The following is an 18,454-nucleotide window of genomic DNA, read 5'->3' as shown; positions in this document are numbered from 1 at the left end:
TGCAGACAAACGCCAGCTCTCTTGGCCTATACAGCGAGATGAACGTCGCAACCCCAGAATCATCCACGACTGGACCTAATGGTCAGGGGTACCTTTACCTTTACCTTATCTGTGTAATATCTGAAACCAAAGGGGCACATTGGTTGCCATATGTGAAATAAATTTTCAGCTCTCCTACCCCACTAATAGAGAGACAGTCCATTTGGCAGCATGGAAGAGATAAGAGCTAATAGATGTTTTGGATCATGACCTTAGTTATGCCCTTGGAAGGGTGTGAGTTAGTAGGTCCAACTGTAAAACCATTCAGTTCCTGCCTAGTGGCTGCTTGTGCAACATCTTTTTATGCCCATCCTCTTTTGTTGCATTCTTTGGCTGGACAGCTCCCCTGCTGGTTTGGTCCACTTTGCCTATGATTTTCTCTTGCCAGGTTGGATAACCCTGTGTATTTCATGTTAGGTTATTTGCAATAGAAGACAAATTCAGAATACAGCCTTGGTTTTGAATTTATCGATGCATTTTTTAATTATTTGGATCACCATTTCAAAGTCTGAGTGTTGCTACGTCTTGAAGTTTCATATTTTTTGATGTTAGACTCTAAAGTAGGTTTCAGAAGCAGGGGAAATAACAGCTGTTTCTGTTGCCTAGGTGATACTTTAAACTGAATCCAACTTCTTAGATTAGTGAATTGCCTTTGGCAACTTCTGTAGTAAAACCAGGAATGCATAAATTAATTAGATTATTATTATTATTATTTTTTAAAAAAGATCTTCCAGGCTTGTGCAGTTGTGACAGCTCACACAAGGCCCAGAGGCGAACGTTGACATAAAGTAGGTCATTGTATAAAATGGTGATGTTGGAACAGCTGTTGAATTATCAAGTGACTGTTCTCTCTTTAGATGAAGATCTACCAAAAATGTTGCCACTTAGCAGTGGGATGTTTTAACTTCACTAACTTCTAACTTGATATATCAGTAGTATGTGCTTTGAGGTTTGTTTGTTTTTAGGCTAAATACATCTTGAATACTACACAAAACATGTCCATTCTCACATAGATTGCAATAAATATCTGGGGGAAATGTAAAGGTAGCAGAAATGTAGAAGAAAAAGTAGGAGAGAAAGTAAGTATGTAAAACTGCATGAAAATTATATATACAAGCATATATATTTGAATACATGGATTATATTGGTAAAAAAATGTCCATTTTAAGCTATCGTATCAGGCATTACAGCAGAAGTGAGGAACCACAAGCACACGTCTCAATTATGGGTCCCTATTTAATTTTATCCATCCCCTCTAGGTATTCCAAGGGAGTCTTCACTGCTGAGGTGGTAGTCAGCAGCTTGCAGCCATAGACCCTAGTGATTGTTTCCACCCAATCCTTTTTATAAAAAGTTGGAAATCTTTATTTATTATTATAAAGAAATTGTTTTCACTGATAGAAGGTGCAGCATGCATTTTAACTTTTCTCCCTTTCCTGGAACCTGCAGTCATATATATGTATGTTGCTGGACTCCCATGAGCCCCAGTCAGTATGGCCAATGGGCAGGGATGATGGGAATTATAATCCAATAATATTTGGATATTGCAGATTCCATATTCCTGAGACAGGTTTCCTCTTTCTCAGCTAGAGATACATCAACATCCCAATGTAATATTTTTAGATATTACAATGTTTTTATTTAAATAAAATCTACAATGCAGTTAATTAGTTTAAGTAATTAATCCAATCTGATTGTTAAGTGTTATTTGTTTGCAAACTGTGGTTTATGGAAATAGGCTAACTTCATACCATGGTTTCTGATACTGACTTATTTCTTTTAACCAGGTGTGGCCCAATTTTTTTCCTTTTCAAAAAATGCCCCCCCCAACTGACTATTTTCATATGCATCCTGTTATGCTACACACACAGAGAGACAGACAGACAGACACACACATTGTGGCCTTCAAAACTACCACCATATTACTATTTTTTAAAAAAAAAAAAAATATTGGCCTTTCCTGTTGGTCCAATAGGTTGTGATGCCACAAGGTGTTTTGTGACAGCCTTCCACCCAAATCTTAAAAATGTTCTTATTTCTTTTTTTTTAATGGCCACACCCACTTAGACATGGAGGTTGACCATGGATAAGTGTGTCCCTGTGTAAGGAAAAGGTTAGCCACTCCTACCATGAAGAACTATAGTTCACATTAGCCATCGTTAGTCTGAGCTCAGATATATTGTGCCAGGGGAGAGGGAGAACACATGTGCTTAAGAAATGTGCACATAGTATTAAACTATGGTTTAAAATTAAGTGCAGAGTCAGCCATGGGGTAATCAAATTCTGATTGGGAGACAGGGTGTTAAGACTTAGTAAACGCATAAAATGTATTAGGAAATAAAAGTGAAGGAAAAAATGGAAGGTTATTTGTTTCTTGTAAATAATTTCCTTTCCCCCATTATTAGATGAGCAATTTATTTTATGAAAACAAGAAAGTGAGAAAATGTTCATATGGTAAACATATTACTAGAAAGCGGTGCATATGATGGTGCTTAGGAGGAGTTTGAAGCAAAATTGCATATGGAGTTAGAAGCAAAAGATCCCAATTTTCCTGCTTTCTGAGGGCTGGCATCCTCAAATAAACAGACTGATTAATTGAACAGCTGTGTTCCAGACTGGCAAGAGAGGGAAGTTGAGAGAGAAAGAGAGAGAGAGAGAGAGAGTTTCCGTAAAGGTCTAAAGGAAGTTATCATAATATCAAGTGGCTGAGGCAATCTCAAGAGTTAGGAAATGCCTGTATCAATAAAAATTTATACATTTCGCAGAGCTGATTCCAAGACTGTGCTTGCAAAAAAACAAAAAAACAAAACAAAAAAACAACAACCCAAAAATGGCAAGTCTTGAGTCTGTTGGGTAACCTGATTTCATTTCCATTTAAACTCTTTGTTGCTCTTTTCTTCTTTTAGTGATAGAGTAGAAAACAGTCTAGGATTTAGAATAGCAGATGAATAAATGTAAAAAAAAAGTTCAAAATGTATAAGGAATATTTATATTGTTCTTCATGATTGTTTGAATTCAGGGATCAAATGCCTTGTGGTTATACTAAATTACTAAATGTAATTTAAAAGCAACATTAAAACTTGCTCACATTCTTGCTTCTTTGTGCTGATGATGTATCAGTGAAGGGAAAAGGTATGTATGTATGTTATGTGTGTGTACACACACACACAGAGAGAGAGAGAGAGAGAGAGAGAGAGAGAGAGAGAGAGAGAAACATTTTGATTTGATTTGTTTAGGTTGGGAATGGGGAATGGGAATATTGCTGAACTACAGCTCCCAACGGGAAGGGCGGGAAGGTAAACAGTGTTTCCATGCGCTCTGTTACTCAGCTCAGTGTTCCCTTGTTCCAGAAGCGGCTTAGTCATGCTGGCCACATGACCTGGAAAGCTGTCTGTGGACAAAGCCAGCTCCCTTGACCTGAAAGCGAGATGAGCGCCACAACCCCATAGTCGCCTTTGACGAGACATAACTTTAGCTTTGTCTTTTACTGAAACAATGCCACTGCCAGTGTCTAGAGCAGCAGTTCCAGTTCCAGCCACCATGTATCTTCTCACCCAGCATGCTTATCCAACATGGCATGGCACAGGTGCTGTTGGGAGCCAGGAAGCTGCTATGCCACAACACCTTGCACCCAGCCAGGCACTGCGTTGCAGCTGTTGTAACGTGGTGAGTGCCTGTTGTTACTCAGAGTTGGTTCAGTCAGTCTCTTCTCTGCCTCCAGAGAATGAAGTTCCTAGCCATAGAGGCAGCTGTCCAGTTGGCAGGAGTCGGAGGGTTGGGTTTTGGTCTCATCACCAAGGACATGCCCTCCTTTCCATAGGAGTGCTCACTTGTAAGCACTGACTTCCCACTTGGGACAAGAACTGCACACCTGTTTGGTTTCACCCGTGTCTTTAAAAGCAGAGCGGGGGGGGGGATGCCAAGTGTTGTGAGTCAGTGTTAGAAACTGGGATAGAAAAGCTAGGAGCCAAGTGTCTTGTGGGACGTGGGTTGTGGGCGCCAAAACAGAATGTCTAGTCGTCACTGGGGTATGTGTGGCAACACTTTTTATTTATTATTTTGATGAGCATGAACTAATACTATTATTTTGATAAGCAATTCACCTAAGTGACACATTGTTATTACCATGTTTTTAGCAGAAATTTTTAATGCATGTTTTATTAGCTTGTTTAATGCATGTTACAGGTAGGTTGCCATGTTGGTCTGCCATATTAAAAAGAAAATAAAAATAATTTTCCCCCTTCCAGTAGCACCTTAGAGACCAACTAAGTTTCTTCTTGGTATGAGCTTTTGTGTGCACATGCACATGAAAGCTCATACCAAGAACAAACTTAGTTGGTCTCTAAGGTGCTACTGGAAGGATTTTTTAAATTTTAAATTTTGTTTTGTTTAATGCATGTTTAATAAAAATATTGGTACCATAACAGTTTTCAAAACACTCTACTCTTTATTGTTAAACTCCTTAACATATTGTCTATCCTTAACCTAAACTTCAAAGCACACACATTTCAGTAATCCTTGAGTGTCAGTCAGGCGCCAAAAATGGCGCCCAGACTTTTGGAGGTGCTCACAAATGGAGAATCTTTAGGTGCAAAGTGCACCTGGTGCCCTTCTAATTTTGAACCGTGGTTGGGACAGCATCTATGCTTATGGCTAGCCATGTTTCCTAGAGGTCTACGTATGAACCATTGAACTATGTATCCTGTAGTTAGAGCTGATGATGAGACAGTGTGCTGATTTTATCAATAAAGCTTTTGGGATTTCCCAAGCCGAGAGTTCGAGTCTTTTAGCCAAATGTCTTGGGCCAGCCCAATACCATTGACTGTTCTCTAAGTAAACAGGGATTTTATTTTATTACAAACTGTGATCGTGATGACCTAATGTCACTTAGGTTGAAATGCCTTATGGGAACCTTTGTTTCCCAAGATCTGTGCTACTGGTATTTGATTAAGTTGAGAAACTCAAAACTGCTTTTCTGTTGTAGGTTTGCACAAAGCCTCATTTCTATGCCCTGTCAGAAGAAATTAGGAGGCTAGTCATTGAAACAAAATAGAACAGAAGGGTTCTTTATACTCTGTGCTTTCTCTTGTCATTATGCAACATTTGTTCAAAGTAGGCTAGTTCTGCTATTGGTCCTAGTAAAAAATACATTACCCAACAGTATCTAGAGGCCATTTCTGCACTGAAACTAGTTCAGGAATTCTTCGTTTAGACAATGTGTGGATTGATACATAAACTAATTGCTAAGCTTTGATGGAAGAAGACATAAAAGGATGGGGGGTTTTATGTGTTTGTCAGGAAGACAGTCGGGGGAAAATGTCAATCAGCATTTTTTGTAAGAATATTTTGCTGTTTATAATAGAAGGTTGACTTTATGAAATTACGATGGGCAAGTACAAGTGAAGTGGTATGTAATAAGGCCCTCCGATATTGTTGGAGAATCTGTACATAGCAGTAGCGGTTGTGGTGTTCTCATGAAGGCCTGAGAAATAGGACATGGGGAGGGGGAGAGAAGCAGTCTACATAGGAGGGAAGGAGGCAATCTGATGTAACCTTTGAAAATGCATTTTTGTTAGGATTTTTTTAATGGAAACTTTGTTTCTAATAATTCCTCTCCCTGCCTCCAAACATATTTGTGTTTTAATCATTTTTTAACCTCATGAAACTTTTTGTGCAACTTTAAACAGCTGAAGTTGTCTTACATTGTAACATACAGATGTTTCTAGTAACCCAGGTTTCACTTTCTTTCCTTTTTTGTGGCCCAGAAAGACCTTAGCAAAGTGAAAATGCTTTTCAAACCATGGAGGTTCTCACTCAGGATTGTTGAGGCTGCAGACAAGGTTAATCGGACCTTTCACAGATGTGTGCAAAAGCCGCTTATAACCCTCAATTTAATTGCAATTTGTATTTTTTTGTTTATTATTTGCATTATGTTTTATTTTAGATGTGTATGTTTTAATTATTGTGTTATTATTCTTCGTTCTTTTTAAACTGGTCTGTGGCTGTATAATAAACAATTGATTGAAGTGGCTTGTAAATTCATAGTACTGTACTGAGGATTCCCACCACTTTAAATTAGAAATAGAAAACAGGCACCTTGAGAGCTTAATTTAGTTATTTTTATTACCTCCATCTCAGTTTCAAAACTCAAGACTCTCCTCTTATTTTACAGTTTAGCAATTCATTCCATTTGTGAGGCAAAACAAGCAAATTTCACAGTAGCTGAAGTGCTTTTGGGGGTGGGGAGAACACCCCACTTGCTTGCAACAAAATGAAATGTTAAAATTCTGAGTTGGCAGCATGTTCCATACCCCTTCAGACTGCAGGTGAAGGAGTCCACTTTTTATCACTCTTCCACATCTTTTTTTTAAAAGTTTGCTGGTTTAAATCAAAACAGTAACAACTGACTTGTTGGGGACAGGCTCTGTGAGCACCACCCCTTATTCTGCTAGCTTTTCTGAGAACTCACACTCCACCCCATTTACTTTATGCTGATGTTATACAATCCATTCTGCTACTCCCATTCTGATGGGGGTAGACATCAGTCCTCAGAGTGAGGGGCTAAGGTGCCTAATAAAGTTACTCAGATCTCTTGATTGGTACAGTGAAGAGGAGAGGTTTTGAAGATCTCTGACTCTACCCAGAGTCTCACTCCCACTTGAGTTGGGCCATAGGCAATGTGGTTGACTCTTGAGCCTTTCTTCATTACATAAGCCCTTTTTAGATTGGTTTCCAACCACCACCTAGAGCAGTGTTTTTCAACCACTGTTCCGCGGCACACTAGTGTGCCGCGAGATGTTGCCTGGTGTGCCGTGGCAAAAATTGAAAAATTACTTTATATATCAGTGGTGGCGAACCTATGGCACGCGTGCCAGATTTGGCACGCAGAGCCCTCACTGCTAGCACGCGCACCATCGGCCCATCTGTGCTGCTGTTGTTGTTTTTTCCCCAGGCTTGCGTCCACTGTTGCCTGCCTGCACTCGCTGGGGCTGCTGGCCACGCAGAGCCGCCTCTCCCGGCGGAGCTGCTCCCAGGGTGCGAAGGCAGCGGCGGCTTGCCTCGCTGCCGGCGCGCCTGGCAAGGCGAGCAGCGCCAAATCCACCCTCTCGAGCAAGAAGGCAGCCCGGGCCCCGGATCAAGCAGGCGCCAAGGCCGGCGGGAGGCAGCCCGGTGGCGAGCCAAGCAAAGGCAGGAAGGGCAAGCGATGCGCCTCCTTGGCCCCGCCGGGTTCCCTGGCACCGGCCGCTGGGCTGGGCAGCGGATCCGGCGCCAGGATCAGCCACATGGACAGCAGCTCCGACCTGTCCGACTGCCCGTCCGAGCCGCTCTCCGACGAGCAGAGGCTGGCTCAGGCCGCCAGCAGCGATGCGGAATCCAGCACCGGCTCCAGCGATCGGGAACGCGAGCAGCCGCAGCCAGCGCCCGCTCTGCCCCCGGGGCCAGGCGTCGCCCCTCAGCCTGCCTCGCCTTCTTCGAGCGCCACCAGCAAAGGGCCGGCAGCGTACCGCCCCCCATAGCGACGCCCCTGCGGGTGGGCTCCCGCCTGCGGGGACTGCGGCTTGCTGGAGAGGCTGGGGAATTTGGGGGGCACCGGCGGGGGCTTGGCAGAAGCTGCCCGGGCGTGGAGGTATTTGAGGAAAGGTTTGGCTGGGGAAGGAGCTCGGTGGAGCCCCTTCTTCTCGGCGAAGGAGTGGTGCAGGCTCTGCGGCGACTTCAGAGGCTCGCCGAGGCTGGTGCCATTCAAAGTCTCCATAGTCCCGGCTGCCTAAGAAGACGCCAGGGAGGGGCGGACACTTGAGGCTCCTCGAGCCCTTCCCGAGCGCAGGAGTGTGAGTCGCGAAGGCGACGGTCCTCCCGGCAGAGCCCCGCAGCAACAGCGCCTTCCTCTAGTTTTCGCCTTTGCTCTCTCATCACTCCTGCTTCCTCCTTGCCCGCCACAAAGCTCACACTTTTTCCTCGGTCTGATTCACAAGACGGGCTCTCCTCCACCCCTCGGTCAGAAAACACAAACACACACAAAGCACAATCGGTGGCAATCTTCTCCCCCCCCCCCCGATCTTTCCAATCCGCTCGATGCAGCTCACGGTAACGTTGCACCCTGCAACATCGACTCCCTTCCCCCCCCAAAAAAGCTCAGCAGCTTTGGGGCGCCCCCCCAAAAGCAAAGCAACTTTTGTGCACCCCCCAAAAAAACTCCAAAACTTTGGTCGGCAGCTCCCCCCAAAAAAGCTCAATAAGTTTGAGCACTTTGTGATAAATAAGTGGTTTTTGGTTTACAGTTTGGGCACTCGGTCTCTAAAAGGTTCGCCACCACTGTTATATATAGTCAATATAGGCACAGAGTTAAATTTTTTAACATTTTCTAATGGTGGTGTGCCTTGTGATTTTTTTCATGAAACAAGTGTGCCTTTGCCCAAAAAAGGTTGAAAAACACTGACCTAGAGTAAAATCCTTTCCACTTTCAATACTTACTGTTAAAGCCATGTAAGCTAGTTTGAGTGATGAGGGTCAACACTGGGTTTGTGCAATCCCCATGTGGGCAAGGATTTGCTGAGAGCATTTGGGGTACCTGTTAAAATTCCTCCAGTGAGAAGCACTTATGGTTAGATAGATTAGCTGCCAACATCCTTATAATTTGCAATTCTGCTGTGCTTATCTTTCTTTCAATTCACCAGTGGCTTCTATAAAGCTGTAATAGATTTGGACTCACTCCTGTGCTGTCCCACTGGAATACTAGGGACTGCTAAGTGACTGGGAGGGGAAATGTTCTGCTGGCATTCTCAATGCAGATGTATCACAGAGGCTTTCCCAGTAATTGTGTGATGCCCCTTTCAATTGATTTGCATATGAAGGGGGCTCAGCTCATGGAATCTCTAAATTTAGAAGGAAGTGGCAAAACAAAGCCTGGACTCTGGAACCTTTCATAGAGAGGGAGATCAGGCTTGGAAATGCATTTGTGTGGCCATCTCTTAAACAAGGCAGAATTTGTGATCTTTGTGTTGCACTATGAGGAAAACCTGCAAGCTAAAGAGATTGGAACAAGGTATTTGCTGTTTTGCTCCTGCCACCAAAAATCTCATTTCCTCACAGTATCGCATACACAGGCACACTTCTGAAAGGAGAAATATTGGTGTGAACCAATGTACAGATGATAAAGCAGGCTAGCTGGAGTGCAGCCCAGGAAATTGCTGAAGGCTGTCTCTAGGTGTAGTCTCAGGGTCCAGTTTAAGCTGATGTTCTGCTGTATATGATCAGGAGTTTGCATATATGAATTTGTCCCTAGAACTTATATGAAGAAACTTGAGGCCCATGAAATGCATCTCATTTCTTTGATGAAGGAATTAAAAAGTACACGACCCTAACTGTGCAGTCTTCATAATTGTGTGAGAAGCCTCCAGAAGAAGAGGAGGCTCTCTCTTTCAGACAGTCACTGTCACCTTCCTGGAGGGCTCTAAACTCTTGGAGGGGGTGGGGTTTGGCAGCACAGCCTTGCTTCTCCTTTGTGTTTACATGTGAGGAGATTGGAATACCAGAATAGAACTTGTGGTTTTCTCCTTTTTAACTACAAGCCTTTCTGTCTGTAGAGAACTTTCCCTTCAAGCTCTGCTTGAAGTTTCTCCAATATGAGTGTCTTTGAAGAAGTACCCTGGATGATGTTTTCATGAGCAATTTTCTTAACGTTCGGGAAGTGTCTGAAAAAAGGCCTTCTCTTTGCAGCTGCGTTTGCCAGTCAATTTATTGGGGCAATAAAAAGCACTGGTAATCCAAATTACAGATATGTAAGAATCATAAGTCTGCTCCACAAAAACCTTGAGATGTTATGAATTTGTGTTTGGTTGTTTTATTTCCATTTACTGTTCTTTTAACTAAGCCTTCATTGGTGGAGCCTTAGAAATACGAGAGGGAAGATGTTGAATTTTCAGAATTCAAGCAGTGGTGACTGCTGTAATTGCAAAAACTGCTTGCTTGTAGCAATTCTCTATTTATGAATCTCCACTAACTTTTTTATCACTCTTTCCCAGGAGAAAAGGCCTGAGTTTGGGGTGGGAAACTCATCCAGAGTTTTTAAAAGGCCATGCCAGTGTGTGTGGTTGTATGTGTGAATGTGGCATGGGTGTATTAGCGTGAATTGGAGGGGAGGGCTGAGTGGCTTTGGGCCTGCTCACTGCTGACATGTGGCCCCTCAAAAATTACCCATGAAGCTATGACTGCCACTCGTAGTTAGGCATGGGTGATATATTGATGTATCACCCAGGACTGGTAGGAGGGGCAGACCAAAATGGTGGTTTCATTCAGTGGTATATTGCTAGTGAAACCACCACTGATCCTGAGTCCCTCCAGCATAGCGAGGGAGAAACAAGCTGCAGCTGAAGGCAGAGGGACTCGGAGCCACTGCAGTTTCACCAGCAATATACTGCTCAGTGAAACTGCCATTGTGGTCTGCTCCTCATGCCAGCGCAGAGAGAGAATCAAGCTGCATCAGCCAGGTGCCGATATAGCTTGCTCCTCTCTCCTTTTCTTTAAAGTGCTTGGTTGAGGAGAGCGCGGCTGCCCTCGTCTCAGCCAAGCAGTTTTATGGAGCCCCCAACCCGCCACCAGCTTGCATGAGCCAGTGGCAGGGTGGGGACTTCGTTCAATTGTAACCGCTCTTGGCTGAGGAAACTCCAATTCTTCGCCCTCTTCTTCTGGATCCGGGCTCCCTCAGCTGAGGGGAGGGCTTTGCGTTCCCCAGCTGAGCAGCCCTGATCCTCCTCCTGCCAGCATGCAAGCAGGAGAAGGATTTGGGTTCCCTCAGCTGGGGAGCGGGAGGCTCAGCGGGGAGAGTCTTGCTGGGGGGCGGGAGTCTTTGTGCTCCCCGGCTGAGAGGGCTGTGCCAGTGAAGGCGAAGGGAGCCCTGACTCTGGAGCCTGTCAGGTTCCATCACAGTGCTCCCTCCATCTTTGGGCATGGGGGGGGGAGAGCAAGCAGCCTCTTTCTCCCAAGAAAAGGAGGCAGCTGTCCACCCTCTTACCTTGCCAGCGAAGGGAGCCTTGCAAACAGAGCCTCTCAGGCTCTGTCGCAGGGCTGCCTCCATCTTGGGGAGTGGAGGGCTAGTTCAGCTGGAGGCTGGGAGCCTTCGTGCCCCCCCCCAGTTGAGCAGCGGGCTGGGGTGAAAGCACCTTAGCTCCTGTGCGGTGAGAGCTGAAGCAGTCTCACCCGGGCCCTCGCAGGCTGGGGCCAATGCAGCTCTTTTCAACATTGCAGGATATCGCCAAACTGTTTGGCTGGTGATATACCGGAATGTTGAAAACCTAATATCGCCCAGCCCTACTCATATTCAACTTGTTATGGCTGTGATGTGGTGACTCATGAGAACAATATCTCTGTTGTGACTGTCATTCCACTTCTGTTAAACAGTGTTGCTTACCACACTGATCCTTTTTGTTCCTTGGAGAGCTTCTGTGTCTGCCAAGGATATTTGTGGGTGGCGTTGTTGTAATACATAGTGAAGAACCCACCATGCAGCCATTTAAAGCTAGGTGAGGGGTGGGCTTTCGGCACTAAATAAGGGATATTTGTTACATGCCTGCCACTTGACATTCCGTGCTCTAGTCAAGATGGAAGATGAGTGAAATAAGATGGTTGTGCCTACAGAGATGGCAGGACAGTATGATCTCAATATGCATCAGGTGATGGGAGACTGTGTAGGCCAAAAATGTTAAGTTCAATAAAGAAATGATTCAGTTTTTTTAAATGACCTTGTTAAAATACTTAGGTTTCGTAATAAGACAAGAAAGTAGCACAGGCAGAAAATTAAGCCTGTTCCAAACTCACAAGATAGATATGATGGAGTAGAATGTTCAGTTGCTTTCTGTAGGAGATGCTGTTGTCCTAAGAACCTCAAGGCTGGCTGGCTGGAAGAGACCTTTATTCAATGAACTGCCACTTTTCAATACATGCGAAGAGAGCCTTCTATACAGTCATATGTAGCTCAGGGATGGAGAACCTACTTGCTAATTAGGTGCTAATTTCACCCATGAGGCCATTTCCCCCAAACCATGCCCACCTGTGTGACATCAAGTGTGGGGCAGGTGGCAACTTGTCTGCCAAGGAGCATTAAATTGCTTCTGGCTGTTCCTCAGCATGGGTGTCATTGCAGTGTTAGGGGATTGACAGGTGGGAGGTCCTGTTCACCATCCCTGGTGTAGCTTCATCAAATGATCCATGTAAGATGCAGGAATAATCTTGCTTGCCAGCACAAGGCAAAGAATATATACTGTACAGTGGTACCTCTGGTTAAGAACTTAATTCGTTCCAGAGGTCCGTTCTTAACCTGAAACTGTTCTTAACTTGAGGTACCACTTTAGGTAATGGGGCCTCCCGCTATCACCGGGCCGCCAGAGCACGATTTCTGTTCTCATCCTGAAGCAAAGTTCTTAACCCAAGGTACTATTTCTGGGTTAGCGGAGTCTGTAACCTGAAGCATCTGTAACCTGAAGCGTCTGTAACCCGAGGTATCACGGTAGTAAAAAGAATTGTGCAGCTCACCAGGTTCAGAGGTGTTGTGAAGCTGTCACCCAGGTTTAAGACCTTGCGGAATATGCAGTCTTGTTTTCTCAGTGTTATTACACAGCTTTTAAAACTGGCAGCTAAACCTTCTCACGATGGGCCTTACTATTTGTGAACAGTAATTTTTTTTTAAGTGCTGCCATGACATCATGTGTTTCAGAAATATTACATCATACAGACTTCTGATTCATGCTAGTTTAAATGGTGAATGCTAGAACCAAGCAGTGCATCAGTAAGTCTACAGGGATATCTTAACGGAGTAGTAATCTTTCAAGCGCTTTACTGTCTGCTGTAGAAAAAATGCAGCCCCTATGCTGCTCTTAAGAGATTGCACCTCGGAGAGAATTTATTCTTTAAAAAAGATTACAACGGCCGTTTTAACATCTGGGAGATGAATTGTACAAAATCTGAAATATACAAAATCATTCTGCTGCTGTGAAATAATTGACTTGCTTGACCAGCTACCCAAGCTTGATTTTAGAGTTGTCATGGAGTATATGGCAAACACACACACAGGCACACATTTTTTAAAAGCAGCCACTTCTTCTGCCTTAGTTATAATATATTGAACGATTTACCCTGTGAATCTGTGCCATAGATTTTCCATTTCCATGCCACACAAGAAGTTTTCTAATCTTATGGCCATGGCAGAAAACACTTTCCACATTGAGGTAATTTCTGTGATGTCTGCAATTTGTATGTTGCAGCTCATTTTTGGATTAGAATTAGAATCCGCTCTTCATCCTATAAATGTTCATTCAGTGGATGGTGAAAGAAGGCTACTCCAACAGCATACAACAGGTAGAAATGGAGTATGTTCCCTTAATCTGTTTTGTCCAATCTGCAACATGGAGCCTGTCTTTGTTTTGTTTTTCTACATCAGTTAATGGTAAAAGGTGACATGGAGGGAGGGAAATTTAATTCTAATAGCCAAAGTCAGCTTTGGCAGAATGCGTATATTTTACTGCATCTTAAAGTAGGTGCGTCTGTGTGATTGATGATACATTGCTGTGTATGGAAAATGAATAATAGGAGAAGGAACTATAATAAAGCATATGCTGAAAAATTAGAATTGGGCATCTCCCATTTCAGAAATTAAGTACACGGAAGGTGTGTGGAGTCCAACCAATTTAGGGCTTCACAGATTAATAGCAGCCACTTGAATTGTGCTTGGAACACTACAAAGAAGCAAATTCAGGCTCCATAATTCACTTCTGTCAACAGCTGGCACATGCTGTATTTTTCACTAGCTGTATCTTCCAAACATTCTTCAAATTTTTGGTAAGAAAATCTTTTTTTATTATTATTGTTGTTGCCGGTAATCTTCCTTCTAACAAAACTTGTTCATTTTGTACATGAACAAAATCATGGGAAACATTTTTTCTCTCTGAAGTATTTTGTATAGATTGCTAGTCCTTTAAAATCACTCCTTGGCCACTGAAACAGATGGACAGTATGTAATCCATATCATCAAAGTGCACCTTCGATCTCGGTAGGTGAGGGCAGACTACTCTTTATCGAGTGGTAATTAATTGTGATGTAACCCACCACTTGATAAGCCATTCCCACAGCCCAGTTCTTAGGAATTTGATATGGTGGTCCGTTGTTGTTGTTATGGTGGTCCGTTGTTGTTGTTGTTTGTTGTTTATTGAATTTATATACTGCCCTATACCCGGAGGTCTCAGAATAAATACCTTGGATATGCATATGAAGGTTGGACCCCCAGCCTGACTTCTGATGCTCATGTTGGTTCCTCCTATGTGATCCTACTGCATCCACATGGCTTCTGCCTTCCTGTTTGCTAGTCCCACTGGAGAGTTTCTTACTTTTGTAGTTATTAAACCAAAACATGGGATGAAGAAAGGAAGAGATGTATTACGCTGGTTAATAATTTTGATTGTGGGGGGAAGATGAATTGATGTTAATAACATTGCTTTCCTTGGATATGTGAAACAGCACTGGCTGCCTTTGTGGTTTTGAAAATAGATGTATTGGCCTTTATAAACACACAAGCTGTAAACATAATGGATCATTCTTACAGAAAACTACAAGAAATCAGTATCATTAATGTATGGACAAGGTCATTACAACAAGATGGTACAAGGAATTAGTTATCTAAATCTGGGGACAAAATTTATTTCGCTATAAATTAACATTTAATTGCGGAGGTATATGATTATTTTCTTTGTTGCATGTAAATGGTATGTAAATTCAATAAAACGACTCCCCTTGTGTTTAGAAACAAGTACAGGAAAGTCGCCCCTGCAAACATAACTCCACAACGCCCTGTTTGCAAAATGCACTGTGGATAGGCTGGTGTGTATTAGAATGCTAAAAAGTTTTCACAAACCTCAATAATAATTCCCCCCTCCAACTCTTTCCCCCTTTTCTTCTTAATGTAACACTAATGTCTCAACAAATGAAACTGATCTGTAGAAAATGTATTAAGTAGTGGGTGGACACAGAGATTTCTTCAAGCAGCTCTTTATTCTTAAGCTGGAACTGAACTGAACACAAACAGCTCAGCCGGCCTGCTTTTATAGCCAGCTGGCTGACAACATTGTAACAACAGCCCAGGGTTTCCCGCCTAAATTAACTGACGTGGACCTGAGTGAAAACTATACAGATGAAACTCAAAAAATTACAATATTGTGGAAAAGTCCATTTATGTAAGCAATTGTTTTCATTAGCTACTGGAGTTTAATATATGAGATAGACTCATGACATGCAAAGAGAGATATGTCAAGCCTTTGTTTGTTATAATTGTGATGATTATGGCATACAGCTGATGAAAACCCCAAAGTTGAAATTGTTAATTTGGGGTTCTCATCAGCTGTACGCCATAATCATCACAATTATAATAAAAAGGCTTGAAATACCCCGCTTTGCATGTCATGAGTCTATCTCATATATTCGTTTCACCTTTTAAATTGAATTACTGAAAGAAACGAACCTTTCCACGATATTCTAATTTTTTGAGTTTCACCTGTATACACAACACCCCTGGTGGTCTAGGGTGAGAACTTCAATACATAACAAAACGTAACTTGAAAAAAGAAACATTGCACATAAACTTTAGAAAACATAACAAAATATACCTTGAAAAAAGAAACATTGCACATAAACGATTGAAAACCAAGGAAACTTTAATGAAAATGTTAACAAAACAAAACTATGCCACCCCCAGCTCCAAATACACATTCATTCATTCATTCATTCATTTCCTGCATTCAGTGCCTCCTGCATGAATATTTATCTAATCTTTCCTTGGAAAATAATCAAGAAAAAGAGGTTCCAAAATTTTAGGCAGTGTTTGCCCTGAGGAACTACCGGTAAGTTAGGAAATGTTTTTCAGCATTCTATTCTAAATAAATATGCATCCCTGTAAATAATAATAATAATAATAATAATAATAATGTGTCTCTAACTGTGTTGTTTGCATTTTGATTAACAGGTTTACCCTGAACTGCAAATTACCAATGTTGTTGAAGCCAATCAACCTGTAACAATCCAGAACTGGTGCAAGCGGGGATGGAAACAATGCAGAAGTCACCCTCACATTGTAGTTCCATATAGGTGCTTAGGTGAGTATTGTCAAATACTTCGTGAATATTTTCTATGACTTTTAACTGCATATATTTGCTCTATCCTCCTCCACAAACACCCCCCTGTCCCGCTTTTCCACTGAGCAAGCTTTTTTCCCTTTGCTTTTAAGTGTTGCATTTTGGAAACGTAATAATTAAATTGCATAGTATATGTGGACTAAGTGGTATTTACTCTAAACAAACCAGCAAGAAAATCCCTGAGACAAAATGTTCTCACTACCTCCCTGTGCAGTTAATCTGGAAAAGGATTGAGGCAGAATCAAGCATTTCTAGTTACTGGTAGTTTGGTTTCAGGTAGGAACCATTTAAACCTTTGCTTAACTTTTTACATAGATATCTGTGGGACTTAAAGGTGTTAAACTGGCTGGATTGTGTGTACCGTATATAAAGTATAAACCGACTTTTCCAGCACATTTTTAATGCTGAAAAAGCCCCCCTCGGCTTATACTCAGGTGAGGCGGGTGGCGGCAGAGGGATGAGCAGCCCTTTGCTGCTGTTGGCGGAGGAGTAGCAAGCAGCCGCTCCTTCCTTCTCTGCTGGTTTGTAGTGTGGTGAACTGGCTTATAACTCAAGTCAATAAGTTAGATAATTATAATAAATTAGATAATGTCCCAGGGCTTGCACATGGAGAAACTAGATTCCAAGCCCCATTCTGCTATGGAGTGCAATGAATTGCCTTGAACAAGTTGCAATCTTTTCATCCTAATTTGACGAGTAGGCTTGTTGTGAGATTAATTGCTGCAGTTTTATGTGCAATAAATTGTATCACTTTTGCTTGCCAGGGTCTTAGTTCACATTATTTCATCTCTCACATTGCTTTGTTTTTCAGCTTCTAGAATACTGTATATTGCGGCGTATAAGACGACTGGGTGTATAAGACGACCCCCAGCTTTTCCAGTTAAAATATAGAGTTTGAGATATACTCAACCACAGATTTTCCACCCGGCGTATAAGACGACCACCGACTTTTGAGAAGATTTTCCTGGATTAAAAAGTAGTCTTATACGCCAGAATATACTGTATGTGAGATGGAAAGTAGTGGATGTAAGTTGATGCCTGGAGGAGTCAGTTGTCTTGTGGGTTAGATGATTTCGAGAGTAGTAAGTTATTGGGAATAAAAAATCATATGTTTGCAAATGGGACTACTCTCCAGTGATCCTCTACGTACAAAATGGTTATGCCCCACTGGCCTCATTCTTTTGTCTTGCTCATCAATCCCCAATTACATCATTTACCTCCCAACTGCTTGCCTGAAGGTTGAAAGGAGGATACATTTCCCCTCTTCCATCGCTACAGAGGTTCCTTTTCCAGTGTGGTTAAATGATCAGCTTCTGGTTGTGTCCAGGTTCTTGACTCAACAGCAAGTCCCTGAAATTCAGGTTGTGGTGCACAGCTGGGAAGCCTAGGAAGCATTTTTGGAAAAGGAAGACACCCCCACATGATGCTTCCATGGAATGTCTATAGGTCATAGGCTGCTAGGTCCATGCTCTGACTGTAGCGCAGCAGAACAGAATGGTGAGATGGTGGATAACTTTTATAGAAGAAGATGAACTTAATAATATTGTTGAAAGCACAGTGCTTGCTTGACTTTATGGAGCAATTTAATGAAAGTTTAGTTAGTGGGCATGCTTGTGAGGGTTCTTAGGCACATTACTCACCCTCAACTTTAGTTTTTCAGCTACATTTACATTTTAGTTCAAGAGCTGCTGAAGTTCCTTCAGTCCGTTTATGCTGTTTGATGCTTGGCTTTTTCACAGGGGTGAGAATTACTATTTGACTAGCAGACGTATGTCTGCTCTCATGCCAGAGAATATCCATGATCCATTTTTGTGCTGGCCTTCAGCAATGCCCTTTGGGGATTTGTTGCGGAGAAGCCCTTCAACACTTGACTGATTCCTTAGTGAAATGGCTTATACAGTATGACAGGCAAGCATCTTGCACATAGCAAAAGATCCAGCAATATCGATTGAGTTTATTAGCTTACAGGGGTTGCTTCGAGTTAATGGGGCTAGAGCATGGAAAGTAGAAATTATTTAAACAATTAAAAAGCGAAACCTGTAATCTGTGAAAACTGTACACTAATTCTGTGACTATTTTGAATTTATAAGAGATCCTGATTTATATCAGTGAAGAGAAATGCCAGTTTTGCATTGCTTTACACCTGGAAGCAGTGGGTAGAATTCCATGTCATGTTATTACAATTGTTCTGTCAGTTCTGTCACTTCAACATCCTCCCTCTTGCCCCTGCACATTGTTCTGGG

General features: G+C 42.5%; 1 protein-coding gene across 4 annotated transcripts in view; it reads left to right on the top strand.

The window, feature by feature from the left end:
• APP (amyloid beta precursor protein) overlaps nucleotides 1–18,454 on the top strand; it is a 139,780-nt gene that overhangs the window by 43,503 nt on the left and 77,823 nt on the right. For all 4 annotated transcript variants that reach the window (XM_033146881.1, XM_033146883.1, XM_033146880.1 and 1 more), the window contains exon 3: nucleotides 16,043–16,172. In XM_033146881.1, the coding sequence (XP_033002772.1) occupies nucleotides 16,043–16,172 (130 nt within the window). The remainder of the gene's footprint in view (nucleotides 1–16,042; nucleotides 16,173–18,454) is intronic.

Source organism: Lacerta agilis, chromosome 4 (genome assembly GCF_009819535.1).
Source record: "Lacerta agilis isolate rLacAgi1 chromosome 4, rLacAgi1.pri, whole genome shotgun sequence".
NCBI classification, from domain to species: domain Eukaryota; kingdom Metazoa; phylum Chordata; class Lepidosauria; order Squamata; family Lacertidae; genus Lacerta; species Lacerta agilis.
This window is presented reverse-complemented; position numbering and strand designations above follow the sequence as displayed.